We start from the raw sequence: 23,025 nt of genomic DNA on the forward strand, positions 1-23,025 counted from the left end.
CTAATTCTAAAGAGATTTCTTCCTTTAACGGAGAAATAAGAGAATGCAGCAGTTCGGTATATAAAGACCTCAATCCCATTTCTCATATCTGATAAGGCAAAACAAAAGTTAGAGAATGAATAGATTTTGAATCACAGAACATGCTTTACTGACATATCAAAGTTAATATTAAGGCTTAATGTTTTCTTTTCCGTGAGTCAATTTTGTAGGCATTCTTCTCATAATACATGCTTTATAAGCAAATGCAATGGTGATAAAAATACTTTCTTAGGCTGGCGGTGCTCAATTATACACTGAATAAAAAGGTGCTCCGAAAAGCACTGTACAAACATAAGGTATTATTATTACTATTATTAGCCAACTCACCTGAAGATGAAGGAAGCTGATCATAGTCCTGTGATGTTCTGTTGGATTTGACATTTTCACCTGGTAATCTCCTAGCAGGAGGCAAAGGAACCTGGCCACTTGCTGGATCAAAGAAGGGATCTTAAAAACAAAGATAATTTTCAGATTAAAACTATTATCTCTGCTAACTGGCTAAAGAAAAAAAAAAGAAATTCTCTATAAAGATCAACTTTTTAAAATAAAACATTTCATGACTGATAGTACCACTTTCTAATTTGCATATTTTCTAATTTATTCATCACTTGCTCAAATATGCTTTTCCCGTTTATTCCTAATTAATACACACTACTAACTTTGTAGTTTTCAGATCTCTTACTTGATGGTAAAATTGTTGATGGCAAAAACTGCTTCTAATTTTAATTTTCTGTCCCAGTCTGTCCTGTACAATGAATAGAAACTGTTGTCAAAGAAAAAAATGGGTTTTGAATTTTGCCTGTAAGAATATTATATCAGTTAATCTGTCTAAGCATTAGGCAGACATAATCTGTAAAATGGACCTGACATTTGGGATTTGTGAGGATTAAATGAATTCATGTCTATGAAATCTCCTGTACACATAATGTGTCTTTTAAAATACTACATTGAGGGCTTCCCTGGTGGTGCAGTGGTTGAGAGTCCGCCTGCCGAGGCAGGGGACGCGGGTTTGTGCCCCCGTCCGGGAAGATCCCACATGCCGCGGAGCAGCTGGGCCCGTGAGCCATGGCCGCTGAGCCTGCGCGTCCGGAGCCTGTGCTCCGCAACGGGAGAGGCCACAACAGTGAGAGGCCCGAGTACCATAAAAAAAAAAAAAAACTACATTGGGCATCCTATGCAAAAAATTGTTAGTTGGCTCACTGGACAATAAATTCAATTATTAAAAATTATGCTATTATTAACATTAAGGTTTGTATAAGTAGTAAAATGTGTTGTTTTTTTTTTAACCACCTTGACAGAGAGGGGGAATCTGAGATAGTGAAAAATATGAATTGCAGACAAATTAAAAATTATTGTACTTCTTATATTTGTTAAAAAGAGAATAATGGCAGAAGCTAATGGCAGAGCTAATGGCAGAAAAAGATTGTATCAGTGCTACTATATTAAATCATTAGGACCATAAACCTACCTGGTTTAAAATTAGTAGTATATGAGTTTAAATCCATAGAACTGATTCATTTTCTGAGTAGATGAACATTACCTCTGCAACCTTTGGTTCACTAATAATTTATCATCTGCCACCACTGCCATCTCGGGTTCCTCTGTTTTCCTCTCTCATAACACTTTCTTTTATGTCTGCCCGTATCTCCAAAGGTACTGTAAGTTCTTTTCAGGGTAGGGACCTTATCTTACTCAATTGTGTTTGAATTGTATCTCCTAATAGAAACACAGTACCAAGCACACGGCTTGGTAAATAGCCTGCACTTCACAAATATTTACCTTTAACTACCCAAATTAACTCATATTCAGATTTTTCATAAATTCAAATTCTGTGAAATCTGTATTGCTAACATAAGGCTAAAATTATAACTATTAAAGAAGACCTGATAAATATTTCATTGTTTTAACTTCCATTTGAGTTTGATATTAAAAATATGTAACACTTTGATTATTTGAGAAGGAAATACATGCCTATTTATATTAATTTTGACTAGTTGAAGTCATTATTTCCTTCCCCCTATTTGCGTACAATAATTATCTCCAGCTTTACTGGAGACTTTTTATTTTTTAACCTAAGCAAGGCTACTTCATTTGCTTTCATTAATTTTGAGATTAAAGTAAGTCTTAGATTCTGAGTTTTCAATAATTGAAAAGTCAATGGTTCAGCCTCATTAATTTTGTTGAAACATTTTAGGAAGGAATAAGAAGATAAATCAAATTCCATGCAACAAATGTTAGTCTTTTGATTTGGAAGGCTAACCAAAGGAACCAAATGTGGTGATTTCTGCATAAATTTAGAAATTTCCCAAAGATTTACAGCTGAATTTTCAATAAAATTTACTTTCAATTCTTGTTCATTCTAAAACATCACTGATATAATATTAGGTCAGAGAAAAGACTGTCTTTTATAATTACACTTTTTTATTTCCTTAGGGGTAAATTTATAGGTTTGTTAGATATGCTATTTCTAATCATCTATTTATTTAAGAGTAAACATTAGATTCTGGATACATTATTGAGTCATAAATAGAGTACAAAATATACAGTAGTATGATATTGCTCCATTAATCTGTTGCACCTAAAAGGTCACTAGGTATGCTAAAAATATTACCAAAAATAGCACGAAATACTTAGTTCAGTTCTGAACCACTAAAATGCTTCATGTTAAGTTTGCCTACTGGTCAGGTATAGGGTAAACTGGGCTTCTGTAGCAAGTTATAAAGTTGGAAGCATTCCTGCTTCGATGGGAAAAGATATTATATATAATACAATTATTACAGAGAGTACAATAATTACCAAATTTGAAAATCAATAAAGTTTTTAAAAGTAAATTCTTCAAAAATTCCTTAAAGTAAAATTTTATATCCAGACTTAGGATTAAAACATACAAATTGAAAATGCCACAGCCAATGTACCATTTATATAGTAATACACGTTTGAGAAATGAATGAATGAATAAACACGATGGGTAGTCCACTCTAAAAAGCAAAGTACAAGTGCCTGTGATTTACAGTATGGTAATGCTAAACTGAAAAATTTTAAGACTTATTTTAAGAGAGTATTAAAAACTAAGGAAACACTGGGAGGGAAAGGTTTGCTAACTATGAAAGAAGTGGGGAAATACGTAGCAATCAAAATTATGCTGTGTAAGAAGGAAACCTATCAAGTGGTTATCTCTGGGAAGAGGCATTATGGAATTTTCTTAATTCTTTTTTTTCCCCCACTATCTAAAACACTTCCAATTTTTTACTCAAGCATAGGAAAAGAGGCAAATAAAATTGAACAGTTAAAACAATGGCATATTTCCTCTGGGGCTGTCCAAAAGCCATCTGAAAGATTTATCAATTATTCTGAAAATTTTAAAAGAATATCAATGCTAGATCTAATTGATAGAAGAGGATTTGAACACCTATTTAGGTGAGACAAAGCTCCTCACTCTTTAACTCACATTCGTAACACCCCCGTATGTAGTGATCAAGTCCTCAAGTGTTAGAGAACTCACTACCCCTCTGAGATATAAGAAGTATTAATAATCCAGGAAGCTTCTTAACAGGAATGAAATTTCCACTCCTAATTCTTCTCACTGGTCAGTCTTTGTCTCAGGAGACATGGAAGAAATCTAATCATTCTTTTACAAATACTGTGGTTGAAAGCAACTCTAATACATACTCAAGATCTTCTTTTCTGTCAGTTAAACATCCTCAGTTCCTTTAATCTACCATAGTTTACATGGTGTGATTTTACTTCCCTTTCCCATCCTGGCTGCAGTCCTCCAGATATAGCCTAGCCCTGGGTTTCTCCAACTTGAGCATGCATCAGAATCACCCCCAAAGGCTTATGAAAACACAGATTGCTGGGTCCTACTCCCAGAGTTTCTGATTTAGTAAGTCTTGGGTAGGTCTAAAGAATTGGCATTTTTAACAAATTTCTAGGTAGTTTTAATGCTGCTGGTCTCAAGACCACAATTTGAGAACCACGGCTCTACCCATCAATCCTTCAACACCTGAACACAGTAGTCTCCACACTGGCTGAGCCTGGGGGAGGACCTTACCTCACTCGATCTCTGATTTGAACTCTGTGAGTGCAACCCTCAGAGGGCATGAGAGTCCCTGGTAACTATGTCATGAGTGTGCTTCATAAAGGTCACAGTCAACCAAACCCCTAGAAACCCTTTCCAATAACTGCTACTAATGATGCAAGTTTTCTTTGTATTTTACTTATGCAACTGCATTTCTGGATCCCGTGGAAAACCTTCCTTCATCTCTAATAAAGTCAATCTGGCTAGCTTTTAGAGTTGAATTGTGACTTTAAGATTGGATAAGGACTTCAAAAGAGATTCCAGGTTAGAAATACAGTGAGAAAAAGGTTCAGTAAGGGCTGCCAAATACGTTGTGTATTTTGTGCACTGCACAAAGACATGCAGTAATGGGACTGAGCAGACTTAAATACAGCCTTGGCTTTGTTCCTGGAGCACTGGCCCTGGCACAAAGCAGAGGGAGGGGTGCCTATTTCAACCCACCAACACAAAAGAAATGCCTTTTTGTAATTCGGACAAAAGCACATATATGCTAGCAGTAGCCCTGGGTTTGGAGACAGTAAAGTGTAAAGCTTTTTTTGAGAACTCTTCAGGTTTTGTTAAGATATGACTGGCCTGTCCAGAGTAGATGGCTCATGTACAGCAGTGGGCATTACTATTTTGCCAAAAGAAATCTTGCATGAAGGCCTAAAATAGAAAACAGATAAAAGCAGCATCAGAGCTGTGCCCCTGCTTCGCTTCCCCCGCTTGATCATACAGGAGTCCTAAGGCTCCTTTGCAGAAACACAGGACCCTGTAGTTTGAAAACCACTACTATAGAGCAGCCACTGGGCTATAAGGCTGGGAAGGTGGACCCGACTCAGGTGTGCAGGGCACTGAATGCTGGAATAAAGAGGTAGGTTTGAGTAGGTATTTAATACAACATCATGGGGATATCCAACCTTTGTCTTTAATTAGGGATAATGACTTCCTCAAGGAAACCAAATCTTCATAATGCCAGAAAAGGCTTATCATTACACTGGACTAAAATTCTACAGATTAAACTATAGTGAAAATAATAGCAGTAAAGTGCTCATATAGTCCATTTAAATTTAGCAATCACCATTGTTTACCTTGTATGGTTCTACAGCTATTAAGTTAAACTTTTGTTTAGCATTTATAGAGTATTCTTTCATGAAGTTCAGTTCAGCATGAAGAACTGCTTTTGTAAATTTTCTATTACACTTCTTTAGACAGCATAATGTGTTGAATACTTTGCAAAATGATACAGTCAGGTGCTTATTTAAAGCTGAAAGAAACTTTCATGTTCTACGATATCATTATGTTAAGAAGAATTAAAATATTTCTTTTGAAAAAGATGTGGTCTATACATGTGGCTTAAAATTGAATAAAAACAGTTGACTCATTGGATCTCATAAAGGATCTGACAACAGACTAGAAATTTGTCCAGTTAATTATATGAGCCTGGAAAGGGGGGAAAAGTTGCCATTTGTTTCTCAGAAGTATTTATTATCGAGGGATATCAACATTACTTGAATGGAATTAGAATACTTCCATGCATAAAAGGAGTTCAAGAGAGAGCCAACAGGTTCAAATGACCCTACTCTGGTCCCATGTTAGCCTCACACCACAGGTTAAGGATAACTGCTACTGAGCCTACCTGGCAGCCAAGCAAAGCTAAATATGAAATAAAACAGTTTATACAACTTTCATTCTAATAAAAGGGGGCCTTTTTATTTTGAAGTGACTTTTTTAGTAATCTTGAGAAAAAACTTTTTGAAGATGTTTACAAAAGCAATATGAACAATGAAATGATGATAAAGAACTGAAATATTTTACAATTAATTCATTTGATAAAAACAGGTTAAAGTGTGTGTTTGTGTAAAAAAGTGTAAGAATTAAGTCAAGCCTGGAAAGCTTGACTTAATTTTAAAAGAAGGCACTACATTTAACTTTCATTTAATGGGGCTTAAATTACATATATAAAAGGTGACAGGTACCTTATAGGAATCTGGCTAGAAATTATCCAGAAGTTTGCCTTGGGCAAGGTTAAGTTTACTAAGATTTAGAGAGATTAATTTTTTTAAAAAATTTTATTGGAGTATAGTTGCTTTACAATGTTGTGTTAGTTTCTGCTGTATATATTCATTTTTAAATGTTAATTAAAGCCATGTATAAAACAAAGATTTGAATAAGTATAAGTGAAAAAGAGAGCAAAATGTTAGCGTGTATATGTAGCTGTATGAATAAGAGCCTAACAATTATCCATGCTTTCTGCTTGGATTAGAAGGGTTATGAACGTTGCTCTTTGATTGGTAGCATTCAGTGAATTAATCTGATCCATGAGGGCAGGGAGGCATCTCACAGAGTGGGTGATACAGAGGACAATTCAATATTTACTGACGAAAAATTATTCCTTGAAGATAAACTACTTTTAGAAACTGAAGCTATATATTCCAAGTTATATGTCTATAATTTTGTGGGTCATATCTACAAACTGCCTCAAACTTCTGAATTATCAAACCAAATGGAAAAAAAATGAGAAAAATGTTAAAGGTGAATGATAATGGTTAAGATTCCTATGTTTTCAAAGAAGCATGTAGGTGGCCAAAGGACAAAGTGAGCACTCTTAGAAGGCTTTCATGATTTATCTCATACACAAATGTAAAGCAGTTGTTTAAAAAAGAAAATCTTTACCCTATGTTTAACCAAACCAAGTCGAGGAGGCAGACATTTCAGAGTACAGATCACAGTATCACCAGTAGGACTGACGGGAACAATTAATATCAGCAGATTCAACATAACTGAATTTAGTTTTTCCTGATAATTCTGACTAGTGGAGTGGATGGTTTATTAAGTCTTTTTATTTCCACTCCTCACTTGAGTTCTTTTTTAAAAACTATTAATTTTTCCTTGAAGACCAATAATTTTAGTAGATACACTGAGGCATTAAAAATCAAAACAGTAACAAAACAATAAAATGCAGATATTTCAGAAAAACATATCTATTAATGTTACAACAATATAATTTACCAAGATATTACGTTTTTGAATAAAATTATGACCCTAAAGCATATTTAGTAAAAATTTTTAAACACATTATTTGAAAAAAATATTGCACTCAGAATTAGGAGAAAGTCTAAATTTGTCCCCATCACTTTTAGCCCAAACACAGAGCACTTCTGGTTCCCACCTTTTGTAACATACAGGTGTTATTTGATAATCTCTTCAGCGCCATTTCTGAATTCTACGATTCCTTGTTGCTTTTGCCATTTTTGTAATCCTTTTGCCATTAAACCAAACAATTGACAGACAAACCTATCCAACTGCTGTTTTCCCCACCCAGGGATTTTTCAGCTTGGGAGCTAGAAACCAATGAATCACTAATGCTTATTTGACAGTATCATCTTAGAAATATTTTTGCTTTCAGTGAAAAGGTTTGCTTGGTTTTTCCCTCCTACCTGAAGGAAGGAGGAAAAGGTCCTGTCCTGAGGATGGTCGGCTACTGGAGCCAGGAGGTTTTGAATGTTCGATGAGACTATGCCTTGCGGGAGGTGGGGGAGGTGGGAGGGACGGGGGGAGGGCATCAAAAGCATCTTCACCTGCATTGAAAGAAAGGTCAGTTATCAACAGCAGAACTTCATTAATCAAAACACAGTATCAGGCAAAAATAATGATTTTCTCTTGCTGCTTATAAACAACTTCACCTCCAGTGTTTACCCAGCAGTTCACTGACTTTGTTAATGGGAGCTGATTATTTTCTAGGAGGTGTTTGGAGAGAAACACAGACACACAAACACACGTGTGTGCATACAGACTTTTTCGATCTCTCAGCCCTTTCTATTAAAAAGCAGTATTTCAGGTTATGAAACAGCTTATTATTCACTTGTAACCTTTATAATATTAAGACATTGGAGGTCTGAACTAAATATATTACAGATCACATCATCAAAACAGAATTTTTGTGTAACAATAAGAGTTCACAGCCTCTAATTAGAAAATCACACTATGCACAAAAATTTAATGTCACAGAACAGTTTAGATTATCTTTTAAAAGTTTGCTCCACGGCATTTTAATTCATTTAAACTAATGCTCCATATATTTCATTGTCAAAATATACAGAAAATGCACCTGCAGTAGAGGAATATGATCTTTTTCTACTTACCAGATATCTCTAGGGAGAAACAGTTAAATACATCAATAGAACTACCTCTTGTGGTGGTCGCAAAGCTAGGTATTTATATTTGCATAGTTCCCAACTTTAGTAGCTGTAGAATACTGCAGTATGCTTTTATGTCTACTTGTGTTTCCCCTGCCACGTCTTACTATCCTATTCATATTTTCCCTCATCTTGATTCTTTAAAAAATAAAATTGCAGTGTATGTATTTTTGTAAGCACTCACAAATACTTTGTGAATGAAACAGGGTATAAATACCTACATCTTCTAGTAATAAAAATTCTCATGGATTTAAATACATTGACTTAAATATATTTAAATATAAACGGTTTCACCACTCATCCAGCTTGCCTTGCAAAAAGTATTCAAAATTTTTTCTCTAATGATCATCAATATTTTTCTAATGTAAAATATATGAAGGTATAGGAGAGAGAAAGAAAGAGCTTTGTTATCATTCCAACCTTCAGCTATTTCCTACATTATCTCATGTATTCAAATCCTTTATCAGCCCCTAAATGTCAGGCACCATGCTAGGCACATGGGTAATGTGAAGATCAAAATCATAAGTCCTCGACCCCGAGGAGCTTGGATTCCACAATGAGACCTAAGAAAAGTTCACAGAAGACTCACAGGTGAATAGGTCCCAGAGGGAGAGACAGATGCATTGTAAGAGGGAAGAGGAATGCAGAAAGTGGCATTCAGCAAGGTATTACCAAGAACAGGAAGGCCTGGGATATCAGGGCCTCAAAAACATTTGTTCATCAAATACAGGAATGGTGTCTACTAGGCAGAGTGAATAGCATAAATAAAATATGAGATGTACATGAAGAGCCAAAGGAAGGATGAGTTAAAAAGGTTGGAACATTTATCTGCGTTGTCCAATATGGTAGTAACTATCCACATATAGCTATTTAGTTTAAATTTAAATTAACTAAAATTCAGTTCTACAGTCACACATATAGATCTTTTATGTCACCACATAAAGTTCTATTGGACAGTGCTGATCTAGTCATAAAGACTTGGGTAATAGGTCAAAAACAGCATACAGGAAGAAGTGGAAGAGAAAAAGACTATAGGTAAAGAAGGAAGTTGGGAGGTGCTTGTAATCCACGTAGGTGAGAGTAAAGCACTGAACTGAATGTCTTGCTCCTGCAAGACATTCAACTGTATAACTGGAAACACCAGTTTATGGGGAAAAAAATGGAGAGGTTCATTTCTAGTAGCCTAATGATTCAGATAAGCTTATAAATGAACCTTCATTATACAGTATTTTATGCTATGGTGACTCATTATTGTGAAGCCTTAACTTGTGAAGGTTTCTTAATTGTCCTCTTCTAAAAATAGGGTGAGAAGCTTCCTACCTAGAATTAATGAAATAAACAGACACCTGCACCGGCCAATTTTAACATAAATACACACCTGTGTGTACCTTCACACATGTACACATACACACACATTAAGTGTACTTCATGGTAAAATTTGAAACAAAGAAACTGAGATTCTTTGGATGTGTTCTAGTTGCAGTGATTATAAGACAGAATTTATTTTCAGCTCTATACAATAAAATATATAATTTCCCATAATGTAATTAGCTAAGTGGAAGTGGGTCATTTTATATTGAAAGAAAAAGGAAGTACGCATTCATTAAGAATTACACTTAAAGAAAATCTCAGATGAATACTCCAAATCTACTAGAACACAAGCACCTGGGGGAATGAACAATGCCCTCATAAGATTTTGTAGACTGCGTTTAGTACATGAAGAGACAACTTGATAAATCCCTAACTGATGCCAGCTATTTACACCACTGCTTCAGTCATCTAAATGGAATAATGGTCACAACCGAGAGCCACTATCACCTGGAGATTCCATTCGAATTCAGACAGATTCATAACCTAGTGAGTCTACATTGCACTGAACTAAGAATTCTGATAATTCAGATATTAATTGGAAGAGGTGGCAGGGAGGCTTGCTTGAAATTGTTTGAAAGGTTTCGACCTAATGGAGGGATGAGAAGATCATAATCAGAGGGCGTCCTGTTGAGTGAAGAACCATGCTTTGGATTGTCCCGAGTTGGAGGCCTGGCAGGTGGTAATGGCACTGGATCAGAGGCTGAATCAAAAACATCTCCTAGAGGATAACACAAAATCTTAATGTATTTTCAGTACAACAATGGCATGGAATTTTGCCTTTAAATTCTGACCATTAAGACATAGACTACAAAGAGAATATGTCTTATACATACCCTTTAAATATATGCCTAACTCAGGGATGTTTGATTTCTTCATCTCTGAAGACGTACTGTGTGTTCCATTCAATATGCAGTGACCGTTATCACAAGACCTAAAGCAGAAATCAAAGGACAAAAATCATAAGGATAATTACTTTCCATTTAAAAGTCATTTGGGGGTGGGGAGATGATGGGAACTAGCAACGCTGCTCATGTAATAAAGTTAGGATATAAATATAATTAATTTCCTTTTCTAGAGAAAGTAAAGTAATATTATCTAGATACCTGAATACTTTTACAAAGCAGAAGTAACTATTGCATGGAAGACAAAGGTTTTTTTTCTTTTTTTAAGTGAAACTAAGAATCACAAGGGCCACAAAATTGCTGATACCCTAAACACACCTGTGGAATTAACATATCATTTTGGAAGATTTCAATATTACCTTATCAAGGTTTTGAAGAAGAAAATGTAATATGCAGGCAAAAAATATGTAAAAGTCCCAATGACATCATTACTGGTTAATGGTACTTAACAGTATATTTTTATTTCTGTAAGTTAAGCTTTCCTTATCATAAACTAGAGCCTGTCAAGGAAGGAGAATTATTAAATATTCAGAAAGTCCATTAAAATTCAGATAGGCATATTCAAAGACCTAGAGTCTGGAGTATAATTTCACCACTGCCATGAACAAAACTGGCACTTCTGACAACTGTGAAGAAATGACTTTAGCAAAGGCCTTGGGTACACAACAAATATTTTAATCTGGGTGTCCGTAAAAGGATAATACTAAAAAAAGTGTTTGTTTTTTTTTTGCGGTACACGGGCCTTTCATTGTTGTGGCCTCTCCCGTTGCGGAGCACAGGCTCCGGACGCGCAGGCTCAGCGGCCATGGCTCACAGGCCCATCCGCTCTGCGGCATGTGGGATCTTCCCGGACCGGGGCACGAACCCGTGTCCCCTGCATCGGCAGGCGGACTCTCAACCACTGCGCCACCAGGGAAGCCCTAAAAAAAGTGTTTTTATTGTTGGTATTAATGCTTTCGAATCATACTATGAATGTAACGCACAAATCCGGGGCACAGGAAGGTAGCAGCAGGAAGAGAAGGCACGGAGCGTATTTTGTCTTCAGAATATAGCTGTGTAGCAACTGACTATCTGCTCACCAAGTTACTGTGCTCACAAAGAGCTACAGAAGGCAGAGTTTATATTTTACTTTCCCCTGATTTACTCTGAATTCTTGGGGCAAAGTAAAAGTACATACATAATGGAGGAGCTATTGGACATTTGAATAGTTATTGCAAAGTGCTTCATCTGAAATTCATTTCCATTCTCTCTGGTGGCCACATCTCTTTAAGGGGCCAGAGATGGTTCATTTAAAAATAGTTATCATGTATTGAATTTTCATAGTAATGATGGACTTTTACTGAAATGGAATTATTCATCTATGAATAATATGGTTTATGAATCTATGAATAATATGGTTTAACTTTTTCCATATACTGACAATTTAGTTCTCCTGATGTTCCAAAGAGAGGAAAAACACAGAAGGAAAGGATGTGTCTAAGTTTAAAGAGTGCTTTGTAGAGGACCTAAGAAGATACTTCATCCATTGACTTTCAAGAACAAATCAGACAGAAAATTCACTCCAATTAAGATTAGGGATTATCAACATTTATTACTTCTCTGTAACTGTAGAAAGATGGTAATGGTGGTCATAAATCAAATTTATTTTCAGGATTTCAGAGGCCTGCCACCAAAAATCTCATCCAGTATGATGTGACAATTAAAATTTAAAGTATTAAAATTATACCACTCACTTATCCAGTAGTGAAAAAAAATGAGATCCCAAGGAGACCAAAAAAGCTCATCTTATTTCAGTTTTTTAAAATTACTACACATTTGTAAGAGCCAAGGGAACTGAAAATTGTAAGAATTTATACTTGATGTAAAGGAATAACTTTTTTCTCTAATAACAATAGTAGACATTTGGTTCTTCTAACATTACAAATTATTATCTCTCAGTTATTTCTCTGTCTTCTCAATGTTACCAACAAATGTCCTAAAGACCAGCAATCAGCAAAGAAAGGTTTGGTTCTTGCTTTGAAATATGAAGCCCTGGACAGCAAAGTGTTAATAACCATGGTTAATAATTCTGCATAGTGTTGATAATTCTAACCTTGTAACTCACTAAGGCAGATCTCTGGTTTAAATGGAGTTTTGCTTCTCTTTTCCAAGTACTGCAATACAATACTTGAAGAAAGGCATTAAAACATTTTTTAGACTTTTCATTTGAAAAGAAAGGAACACTCCACTCATAAAAATGCTTTCTGTTGATTGACTTGACCTCAAAAGGAAATGGCACACTAAGTAAAGATGACATAGATGACTGAAGTGTTAAATAGCTCTCCTATTCCTCAGTCAGTAAAGAGATACTGAAAGGCAAGAAGGCTGGGCCACCAGCAGTAGCTGAGCCCTCTTCTGTATGTGCCAAGCAGAGCTCCAGGGATGTAATTAGACAAAGAAAACTGGAGCTCAGAAAATAAGTCTGAAACTGAGATTTGACTTACTGAGTACTTCATATATGTCAATTAGATTTAAAAAAACAAAAATAATATTAAATTATGATTTACTAATTCAATTATATAAACACAGAATTGTCCTTCTACTTAAAGACAAACTAATGTTTCAATACACAACACCCATTTTCAATAACTCCTATACCTCCATGGGGCTGCCACTTCAAAGACCAAGGATGTCTCCATAACAGTGAGAATAAACAACTGACAAGAAGAAAGCAGAACACAATTCCTCACATTCTTGTTTGATCCAAGGAAAAGTAAAATAGTACCTGATAAAAATAGCTAAGGGAAATAATTTTTTTCAATTCTTCGAGATCTGAAAATCAATATAGATTATACTAGTCCTTACTTCATGAAGAACAATTCTAAGGAAGGTTGGTATAATACCTTATTTTCTAAGCACTAATTTTTCTTCATGAGATATGTGCTTAGAACTGATAAAATGCATTGAAAATAGCTTACTGAAAATTCATGAATTAATCACCACTATATGTAACCTACAGCAAAGTTTTACTACAGTACAATTTGTTTTTTGGGGAGAGGGGCAACAAATTATTCCATTAGACTTACCAGTCAACTAATTTAGTCGAAGGACTTCCTAGTTAATAGAAATCTACATCTTTTCATTTTCTCTGAAAGGCCATGGAGGAAAGTAGTATTATAGGTAAAGGAGGCTTTGAGCAAGAAATCAAGGGTTTTTATTAAACAGATGTGATTCAGTTGTTTAAAAACAAATGCCATAAATGATAATGCTTACTGCAGACGTGAGGTGATGATAAATGGCCCATATTCTTACCTAGGAGGAGGTTTTACATTATGACAATGAGATGGTTGTGAATTCAGGGAAACAGGATGGGATGAAGGAATCTTGTATTCATCGTCTTCTTCCTCTACCGGGTCTCTTGTTTTCTCTGAAAGGGAATTTGCTAATGGACCAGTACACCTACCAGAGGGGAAAAAAAAAAATCCAGTCTAGTTTTAGCATAATAAGTCAGGACAGGCAAGTCTGATGTGACATATTCAAATCAAAGAAACTACTTTGTCACTTGTGTTCATTTTTCAATTACTGGGTAACATCAGAAGGGCTGTTCTTATACTAAATACAAATTAAAAGGACTTTTAAAACTCTTGATGAAATAAGAGTTTTCATACTTATAATTTTAAAATGGCACAATAAGAGAAGCTAGTAACCTGTCAAATAAAATAAAAGGTCCTGGAGTTGTAAGTGAATGCATAAAATTATTTACACCAAAGCTATCAAAATATTAACATTTTGTTCCTATTTAACTTAAATTGGTAAATTAAGATGATACATATGCAAGGTTATTTTATATATTAATGAAGTATTTATAGAAAGTTCAACTGTCTCTTATGAATATAACTTATAGTTGAAAAAATCCAGTTAAGTGAAACAATTCTTTCTCCTGTGAAGTTACAATTCAGATAGTTGTTGTTGGGACAAAAATTAACAAAGATCTAAAAATGACTGGAACAATCAGAAGTAGATAATAAGAGAACTTTATAAGTCTTTAAGGTAGAGGCCATTATTTTTATGGCTTAAATTCCCTGGCTAAGTAAAAAAGAATGCAAATATGTAAAACAATTACCTAATATCAAAAGAAATTCCCAAGCATTTTACTCATCCATTGAGTAAACAGACAAAGCCAATTAATAACAAAACGACAAAAACGTACTTTTTTTTTAACAGTTGTTGCTAATGGAGTTTATCCTAAGCTGATGCCAGTGAGAAACACCAAAGTAGAAACACACACACCTACCCTGACCAACTTTAGGACAACCAACCTGTTTGCAGGACACTGGAGGTACATATGGATCCAAACCTTTTTTTAAATCATGAACCTCAAGACAAATCTGTTTCGTTAATTTTTTTTTTTTTTTTTAATATTTGTGACTGCAATTTTGAAGCACCTTCTGTAGAGGGAGCAAGAGGCCTTTGGTATATGAACCATCAAGACTGAAAAAACTTTTTCATTTTTATTTCTCCTAACTAGTTCGAATGAAAAGAACTTTAAGGGCTTTTCTCTGTGCCCACTGCAAGAAGACATTTTGAAAAACCTAAAGGTTTTCAAATTTCAACTATATATCTGAGTCTCTAGGAAGTTCAGAGATGAAAGAAAAAATCTCTCCTAAGATTTTTCAAGTGTGTTTTTATCTGTCTTTGAAGACTTTTTTCAATACCGATTTTTGAATTGTTTGTTTGAGCGAGCTTGGAATTCAAATGACAGTTTATGGTGAAATGAAAGCACAATGATACAGTGACAGGAAGTCCACTGTCACCACCCAGAGCACAAGCTAATAACCTTATTAATAACTAAAGGGTTACACCTACCATGGTGTAACCTTGGAAGATGTACATCCCAAATGAAGGCCAGTGAGTACACGGACTGCAAAATGGTGATTTGATGGGAATTACAGCAGGGATTTCAAACATTACCTTTTCATAAATTCTTATAAACATGGATATAAATTTAGCTAACTCAAGGGCCAGAGTGGGTTCTGTTAGCAAAAGAAATGAGAAAAATACACATCCTTTCTATGTCCTACTATATTGTCATGTACAAGGAATTTTTTTTCCTTTGCAATTTAAGCATATACTGTATAAAAGAAAAAGACTTACTGACCAAATATTCAACAACCACATCAACGTCAGGAATGTTCTATCTGCCTGTTGCAGCTTAGTTCCAAAGATTTAAGAGTTTTCAAAGAAGCACTGCACTATGACACAAGAATGGGTGATTTGTGAAACCACATTTGTTCTGGCTGATTCTATATTTTATCTTCAATGATAAAGAATTTAATCAGGGTAGCTTCCCCCCTACTCTTTAGCTTTGCTGCAAATCAACAGATGGAGTATCCTGAAGAAAATGAAAAGCAAAGTTTATCTAACATTTTATGGAATTATAGGGGCTTACTGCTAAAACTTACTAGTCGCAGGTAATTAGCTTAAATGGATTTTAGTGAATTATACTAGAAGTGAAGAAAGGCTTCGAGTGGCATTTGTTGCATATCTAAATCTGAAAAAAAAATGCCTAGATATCTTATCACCATTTTAATACAGTTCTAAAGAGTCATATTTTATCTTATTATATTTTAAAGCAAACTTTTTATATTAGTATAATATTCTAGTTAAAAATAAGCCAATTTATAAGAATATCATTCCAGTGCACTTTATTCAATATTATATAAATTTTTATACAAAATTGATCTTATTCAATTCTGAAGGGAAAAATAAAAGGAATTTCTATTATGTAAAAAAGGGAATGTAAACTATGAACTTTGGGTGGTTATGTATAAATGTAGGTTCATCATTTTTAACAAATGTACCACTATGGTGGAGGATGGTGAAAATGAGGAAAGCTAGCCATGTGTGGGAGCCAGGGGTATATGGGAAATATCTGTACCTTCTCCTCAATATTGCTATGAATCTAAAATGACTCTAAAAAAAAGTCTTAATAAAAAAATAATAAATGAGGAAGGTACAAATAGATGAAGAATTTGTATATAAAATACCAAAAGGGAAAACTCAATTTATGTAAATAATTACATTATTTGTAATTACATGCGGGATTTTTTTTTTTTCCCTTCACAAACTCATTCAAAAATTAGGTTCAGTTTTACTTGCAACTAGATAAGTGGTAAAAATAAAGAATTTTCATTAGCAATCATGTATGTTTACTTTTGGTAGTGGAGAAAATATCTCACGGGACATAGGAAAATGTTCAGTCATTGATTTAGCTCATGGGAAATTTTTAGGATACCAGAGGAATAAAATAGATCAATTTTATTTGGCTGGTTCCACGTTAAAACTGCCAAGTAAACCATCCCACCATTTACACCAGTACTTCATTCCCTTTATATTATCATCAGACATTCACAGAGTGTTCTGCACTGCGGCTGTCATTCCTGAATGAATACACTGGTAATGCACAAGGACACATAGTCTTAAAGATACACAGCCATCCTCCCCACAGCCTTCGCCTCTTGTTAAATTCAGTGTGTGTTATTTAAACTTTAATGAGGAATACATCCACTATCTGCATGTGCACACTTGAAACAAACCAAGAATATATTTTCTAATGCTCTTCTTAGTTAGTGATTTTTGCATTTTGAAGATGAAGGCTCACAGATACAATCCTCTACAGCCTTCTACATTCCTGGTGTGAGAGGCATATGATCAGAGGGGTGACCTTCTGCATATCCCACTGGCTTTTCCTACATAACATACCTCAAACATTACCCTTACCAAGTACTTTTCTTTCCTTCCTTTGAGCAATTCCTGATACCTTGATTAGTTCAACTTTTCCAGAAATAAAGCAAAGTAGAAATACCCATCTTTACTGTCTATAGATGAACTTCCTGTGACATCCCACAAAACAGTAATTTTCTTTGAACTTTCATCTTTTATATGTATTTGGTAAGTGTTCATACATTGACATTGTGTTTTCTATATATTCATCTATGTCTTTCTTCTATTTCTGTCTAATTGCAAAATGCTTAAGGGCAGACCCTGAGTCAACCAAGGCCTGGCATGGTGTGTGTCCCACGAAGCACTCACAGCTTTTAGACAAAAAGAACAAGAGGCTATTAGAGAAATACATGACCAAACTGATACGGGAAAGAAAATCATTTTTAGGATACTTTCATAATAATAATTTCATAATGTAGAAAAATATTTTAAATATATTATGTTGCTTGCCTTCTACATGTAAAATCTTATTTAATAATCTCCGAAAGCAAGGCTTTGAAAAATATCTTTTATTAAAACCGAATCTTCAGAGCCTGCCATATACATTAGTCCATATTTCTTGTACTAACTATCCTAACAGGCAAAACACCCAACTTCGAGAAATCATAGCCCAGAGAAGTGGTAACACAAAATCTAGCTGTATTTGAAATGAGGATTGCCCGTGTGCCACCTGTAAGCCATTTCCCCAGCATCTCAAGAGTGGGTTTTATAAATATACATATTAATTTTGAGGATTCTTTCATGACATCCAGAAGAATCAGTGTGGTATATTATTAGGCTGAATATAAGCTTTAATTTTAAGTTTTCACTTATAGTTTAAGTATAGTTTATACTTTAAGTATAGTTTTCACTGACTTGTTTTTAAGCTGGAGAAATAAATTTGAGGTTAATTTTTAAGTTAACTTATTCAAGGGCAATATTCATTTCTAACACTTTTAGGGGACTGCTTTAGAAATCAAAAAGATAGATGTTGAGGAAACTTTTTTTTTGAGAATCTAATTTTCCAATACATGTTGAACATTAAGGACTTCACGGTGATATTAAATGTGGCAGTACTTATAATCGCCAATAACTGGACACAACCCAAATGTCCCTTAGCAGAGGGATGGATAAACAAACCATAGTGTGTTTTACAATGGAATACATACTCTGAGCAATAAAAAAGGAACAAACTATTGATACTCTTGACAACCTGGATGAATCTCAAATTCATTGTGCTAATAGAAAGAACCCAAACTCAAAAGGCTCTATACTATATGATTCTATTTATGTGACCTTTGGGAAAAAGCAAAATTATATAACACAAATCAGACTGATAATTTCCAAGGGTTTAGGGTAAAGTTGACACAGGCCTGGGGGGTGTTTTTGGAGTAAAGGAACTGTTTTCTATCTTGACAGTGGTAGTGAATACAGACTGTGCGTTTACCAAAACTCATAAAACTGTACATTAATAAAGCAGGGTGAATTTTACTGTATGAAAATTATGCTTTAATTTAACAACTGGAAAATTTTCATTTTAAGGTTGAAAATTCATTTTAACTCATTTAAGATACTGCAGATTAGCATCTTTCACAAACAAATATGCTTAATATCCCTAGTAGTGGCCTTCAAATAACTTACCTAATTCTATTTGAGCCTACAGAGAAATGTGGACAGAAACAAGGAATGCTTGAATATGGTGGAATATGTCAAGATGCTCTCACTTAATGTGAAAATAGAATCTCATTCTAACCCTATGCATTTTCGATGAACAGATCAATATGTTCATGGAGAAGTGGAGAATATATAGCAAATTATGCCTCTATGGGACAAAAAAGAGACAGTATAAGAAATATAATTTAGATTGCATATTTAAATAGAATCCAATGGCTCACAATTCTGTGTAAGGCTACCTAATTACCTGTGATCATAAATCAGTTGTATGGTAAATTACAAGTAACAGATTTGTCAGACTAGTGGGATTAGTGTTAATATCAGTACTCATCTTAGATTTTAGTCAGAGAAAATGAAAGATTAGTGGAATTAGTTGCATTCCCACACCCAGATTATAGCCATCCGCCAAATGCCATTTTCCCACAAGTGATGAGAGAGGGATTCTATCTGAATTTAGAAATTATAATACTAAAATAGAAAGGAGAAAAATAATACCCATAGTATTTATTTTGTACCCTTGCCACACACTATTTCTCTTTCTGTTGAGACTAGTTTAAAATGATATGCTTGCAGCCCTCAATTCTTGTCATCCGTGTGTCAACAAGCAGGTTCTAGGGATTTACCACAAGACATTAGAAAACCTACGTTAGGATGGTCAAGCTGCTTCACGGGAGATCTGAACAAAATTTATAAATCAATAAGAATATGCAGAAAAAATAAAGTCTGAGTTTCAAATACTGAGTCACATCAATAGGTCAAAACCAAATGCACAAACATTTCTACATGATACACAATGAGAGAAGAATGCCATAGTGATCATAATGAATGAATTGAAAAGATGGACCCATCCCACACTACCCCATACACATCATGTCAATTGTAACTTACAAAGGACTGCCATCTTCAATATTAGTTCACCTTTCTATCTACCCAAGGTAAAACAAGTAAAATTAGTGCAACATCTTGACAAATCTTGAAAATATTTTAAGGTATTTGAATGAAAGCTGGTTCAAAAATTAACAAAAGAGGTTAAGACTAAGGTTAAGAAAAGAATAGCTCTTAATTACAGCTTGATCTTCCATTTAAAGTTCTCTACCATATTTTCTTTAAATCAATGAAATTAATTTCTTATCATTGAACATAAACAGGATTAATGTAAAACTGAAGTGTGTATTGTCTATACAAACCCTCAGGTGAACAATAACAGAACACGTTACCCTGCTCGTTTGCCATTAAGCATAAACAATGAAGCCCGGTATGCACAGTATATAAGATGAAAATTTTCCATCAAGCTTCTTTCTCTTAAGTTTTTAAAAATTACAATGTGATGTTTGCCTTAATAGCTCCTGTGGCATACTGCTTTTATCTCTTCTTTCTGTTTTTCACTCCCCAGTCAAAAACAAAGCAAAACAAAACAAAACTTCCCTTCGCCCATGAATTTGACCACCATTTCAGTCAAACTGGTCTAGTTTTGTCTTTTGCACTTTTCTATCTACAGACCATTTTGGCCACTATTTATTTAAAAACAACCACTCTCACATACACGCGGGCACAGATGCTGATGCTGTTTGGTGGTGTGGACCTCTTAGATCACTCACTGGAAGGTGGCAGTAGTTGAGGGTGCATTCACAAATCCACATTTCTAGTTTGTTTTAGATTATGATAATAGATAATGTTTATTATAATTTTTACCATACAGAAATGTTCTAAATACGTTTTCTACAATATCAACATTTCAGGGGTAAATGATATAGTTTTTTAAGGTGATATTTTCATATATAAGTTCCTATATTAGAAAAAAACTTCTAGGATTACATTTATATGTCTAAGAGTATAACAAATCTAATTAAATTTGGGCACTGGTCATGTAGAAATCATTTTATCAGCTTTAGATAGTACCTACTGAAGTATTTACTTGAATATAATCTAAAGGTGAAAGCTTAGATGGTATGTCCGACTGTCCCCTCAACATCACTATTCGGATGCGTGTGTAATCGGCACCGAAACTCAACAGTTCCTTAAGTCTTAATTTTGCCACCCCTGCCCCCTTCCCACCCCTGCCCTTCTCCAATTTCCCTCCCTCTGGTAAATGGCACCAACCCATTCACCCAGTTTCGTTAAGCAAAAACCTATATAAAAATCAATCATCCCTATTTATTGTACCTCACAGACATCTGATTTATTAACAGGTACTGTTGGATCAAAATACAACCCAAAGTGGACTGTGTAACTCCATCACCATCACCCCAAAGCCCTGACCATCTCTTACTGGTTCACCACATCAGACGACTACACTCTCCATTGGTCTCACTTCAGCTGTCCTAAAGACAATTCATGTAGCAGCCAGTGACCCTCTTTAAAAACACAAACCAGCATCATGTCATCATGTTGATCAAAACCTTCAGTGGCTCCTAAAACTAACCAAACCAAAGTTCTTATCATGGCCTTAAAGGCAATATATGATTTAGCTCCTATATACCTTATTCAACCCCAGCCCTACTGTCCCTCTAGCTGTTCTCCAGATAAGCCAAAGGGATTCACTTGCCTCACTGTCTAGCTTTTATGCTCTTCACCTAGGCAGTCTCATGGCTTGCTCCCTTCTTTCAGGTTTCTGTTCAATATTACCTTTCCTAATGACCTCATCTGAAGTATAAACCTCCCTATCACTGAGTATCCCTTTCCCTGCTTTACTTTTCCTTCTAGCACTTACCACTACCTGACAATATACTATGGTTATTTGTTTACTTGCTGTTCTCCTTAACTAGAGCACAAATTCCAATGAGGATGGGATTTTATCTTGTTCACTCTGACTCTCCAGTCAGTACGCAACTGAATGAAAACAGGATAGTTAGGCAAAACCTGGATACTCTATTCACTGAGCTTAAACTATTAGCACCTTATCTGTTTAGAAAAAATCTATAACAACGATCAACACCACCACCTCCAACAACAAAACACCCTTTTTACAAAAATATTAAGTAATATTGATTCACATGTATTTGAAAGTTTAAGATTAATATGTCAAAAGTACAAAAGGTCCATTTCTAAAAGACAAGGAACAAGAAAAATATTCTTCTAAAAAATGACATTCCTCTGCATTCCAGAACATTATCTTACCTGAAGTAATTATTCCATTATTAGAGTAATTCCTTTGCTTATTGGCCAACATCTTGTGTTAAGTAAAGTAAGTATTTTTAACTGTTTCAGGTTTCATTTAATTTTGAAAAATCAAATTATTTCAAGATAAAAATAATTTAGTGAAAATTGACACTACAATAAAAATAATCCACATAGATTTTTCATTCTTCCCCTAAAAAAATTATGATTACCCATATTTCAAGCTTTTAAGAATTTATATTTATAGCTAAGTGTCAATCATCTTAAGTAGAAACCATTTAGGAAAAAAAATAAGTAAACCTATATGCACTAGTACAGTTTCAGCTTACTTTTATGACAGAATATGCTTTTAATATAAATTCTATATTCTAGGTCTCCAGATAAATTACACAATAAAAGTCATATAATTGCAGTCATACTGTTTTACAAGAAAGAAAACACTATCACAGAGTAGCCTCTTCCATCAATTTAATGGGAATCAGAGTAACATCAAATAATTTAACAATTATACTTCAGTAAATATTAATAACAACACAGTATAGCTTTAAAGGTAAATATCAGCTTTGACATTACTGAATTCAACACTGGGGCTCTCAACATTTGTGAGAACTATCAAAGTCTATGACGGGTAGCGATCTGTTATTTTGCTTTGGCCTAATTTTGAAACATGTACTAAGACGCTGACACGGAAACAATACACTTGAACATCCAACATCCCTATTTCCCTGAGTGACATTTTGCTAAGACCTGTATTCTCTGCCTCTCCAGAGCTGAAGATCTATTCTCATTGTACTCTGGTTATACACTCTAATGAAGGTGAAGTAGACAAAACAAAAAAACAAACAAAAAACCCAGAGCAGTAATCCAAGTTATACTGGCTTCAAAAATGGGATGCAACCAACCAATTATAAATGAGCATTCAAGT

The 23,025-nt window shown here is 34.6% G+C and overlaps 1 protein-coding gene across 2 annotated transcripts in view; it reads right to left on the reverse strand.

Annotated features, from left to right (window-relative positions):
* The window catches only part of CBLB (Cbl proto-oncogene B), a 215,070-nt gene that overhangs the window by 23,093 nt on the left and 168,952 nt on the right, over positions 1-23,025 (reverse strand). For both annotated transcript variants that reach the window (XR_003432332.1, XM_027104030.1), the window contains exons 14-18: positions 13,860-14,006; positions 10,500-10,597; positions 10,253-10,384; positions 7,537-7,677; positions 367-486 (exon numbers count right to left, since the gene is read on the reverse strand). Coding sequence is in view for 1 of the 2 variants with exons in the window: in XM_027104030.1 (XP_026959831.1) it covers positions 367-486; positions 7,537-7,677; positions 10,253-10,384; positions 10,500-10,597; positions 13,860-14,006 (638 nt within the window). In the remaining variant the exon portion in view is untranslated. The remainder of the gene's footprint in view (positions 1-366; positions 487-7,536; positions 7,678-10,252; positions 10,385-10,499; positions 10,598-13,859; positions 14,007-23,025) is intronic.

This window comes from Aethalodelphis obliquidens, unplaced genomic scaffold, assembly GCF_003676395.1.
Source record: "Aethalodelphis obliquidens isolate GAN/ISIS:26980383/991018 unplaced genomic scaffold, ASM367639v1 scaffold1, whole genome shotgun sequence".
NCBI classification, from domain to species: Eukaryota; Metazoa; Chordata; class Mammalia; order Artiodactyla; family Delphinidae; genus Aethalodelphis; species Aethalodelphis obliquidens.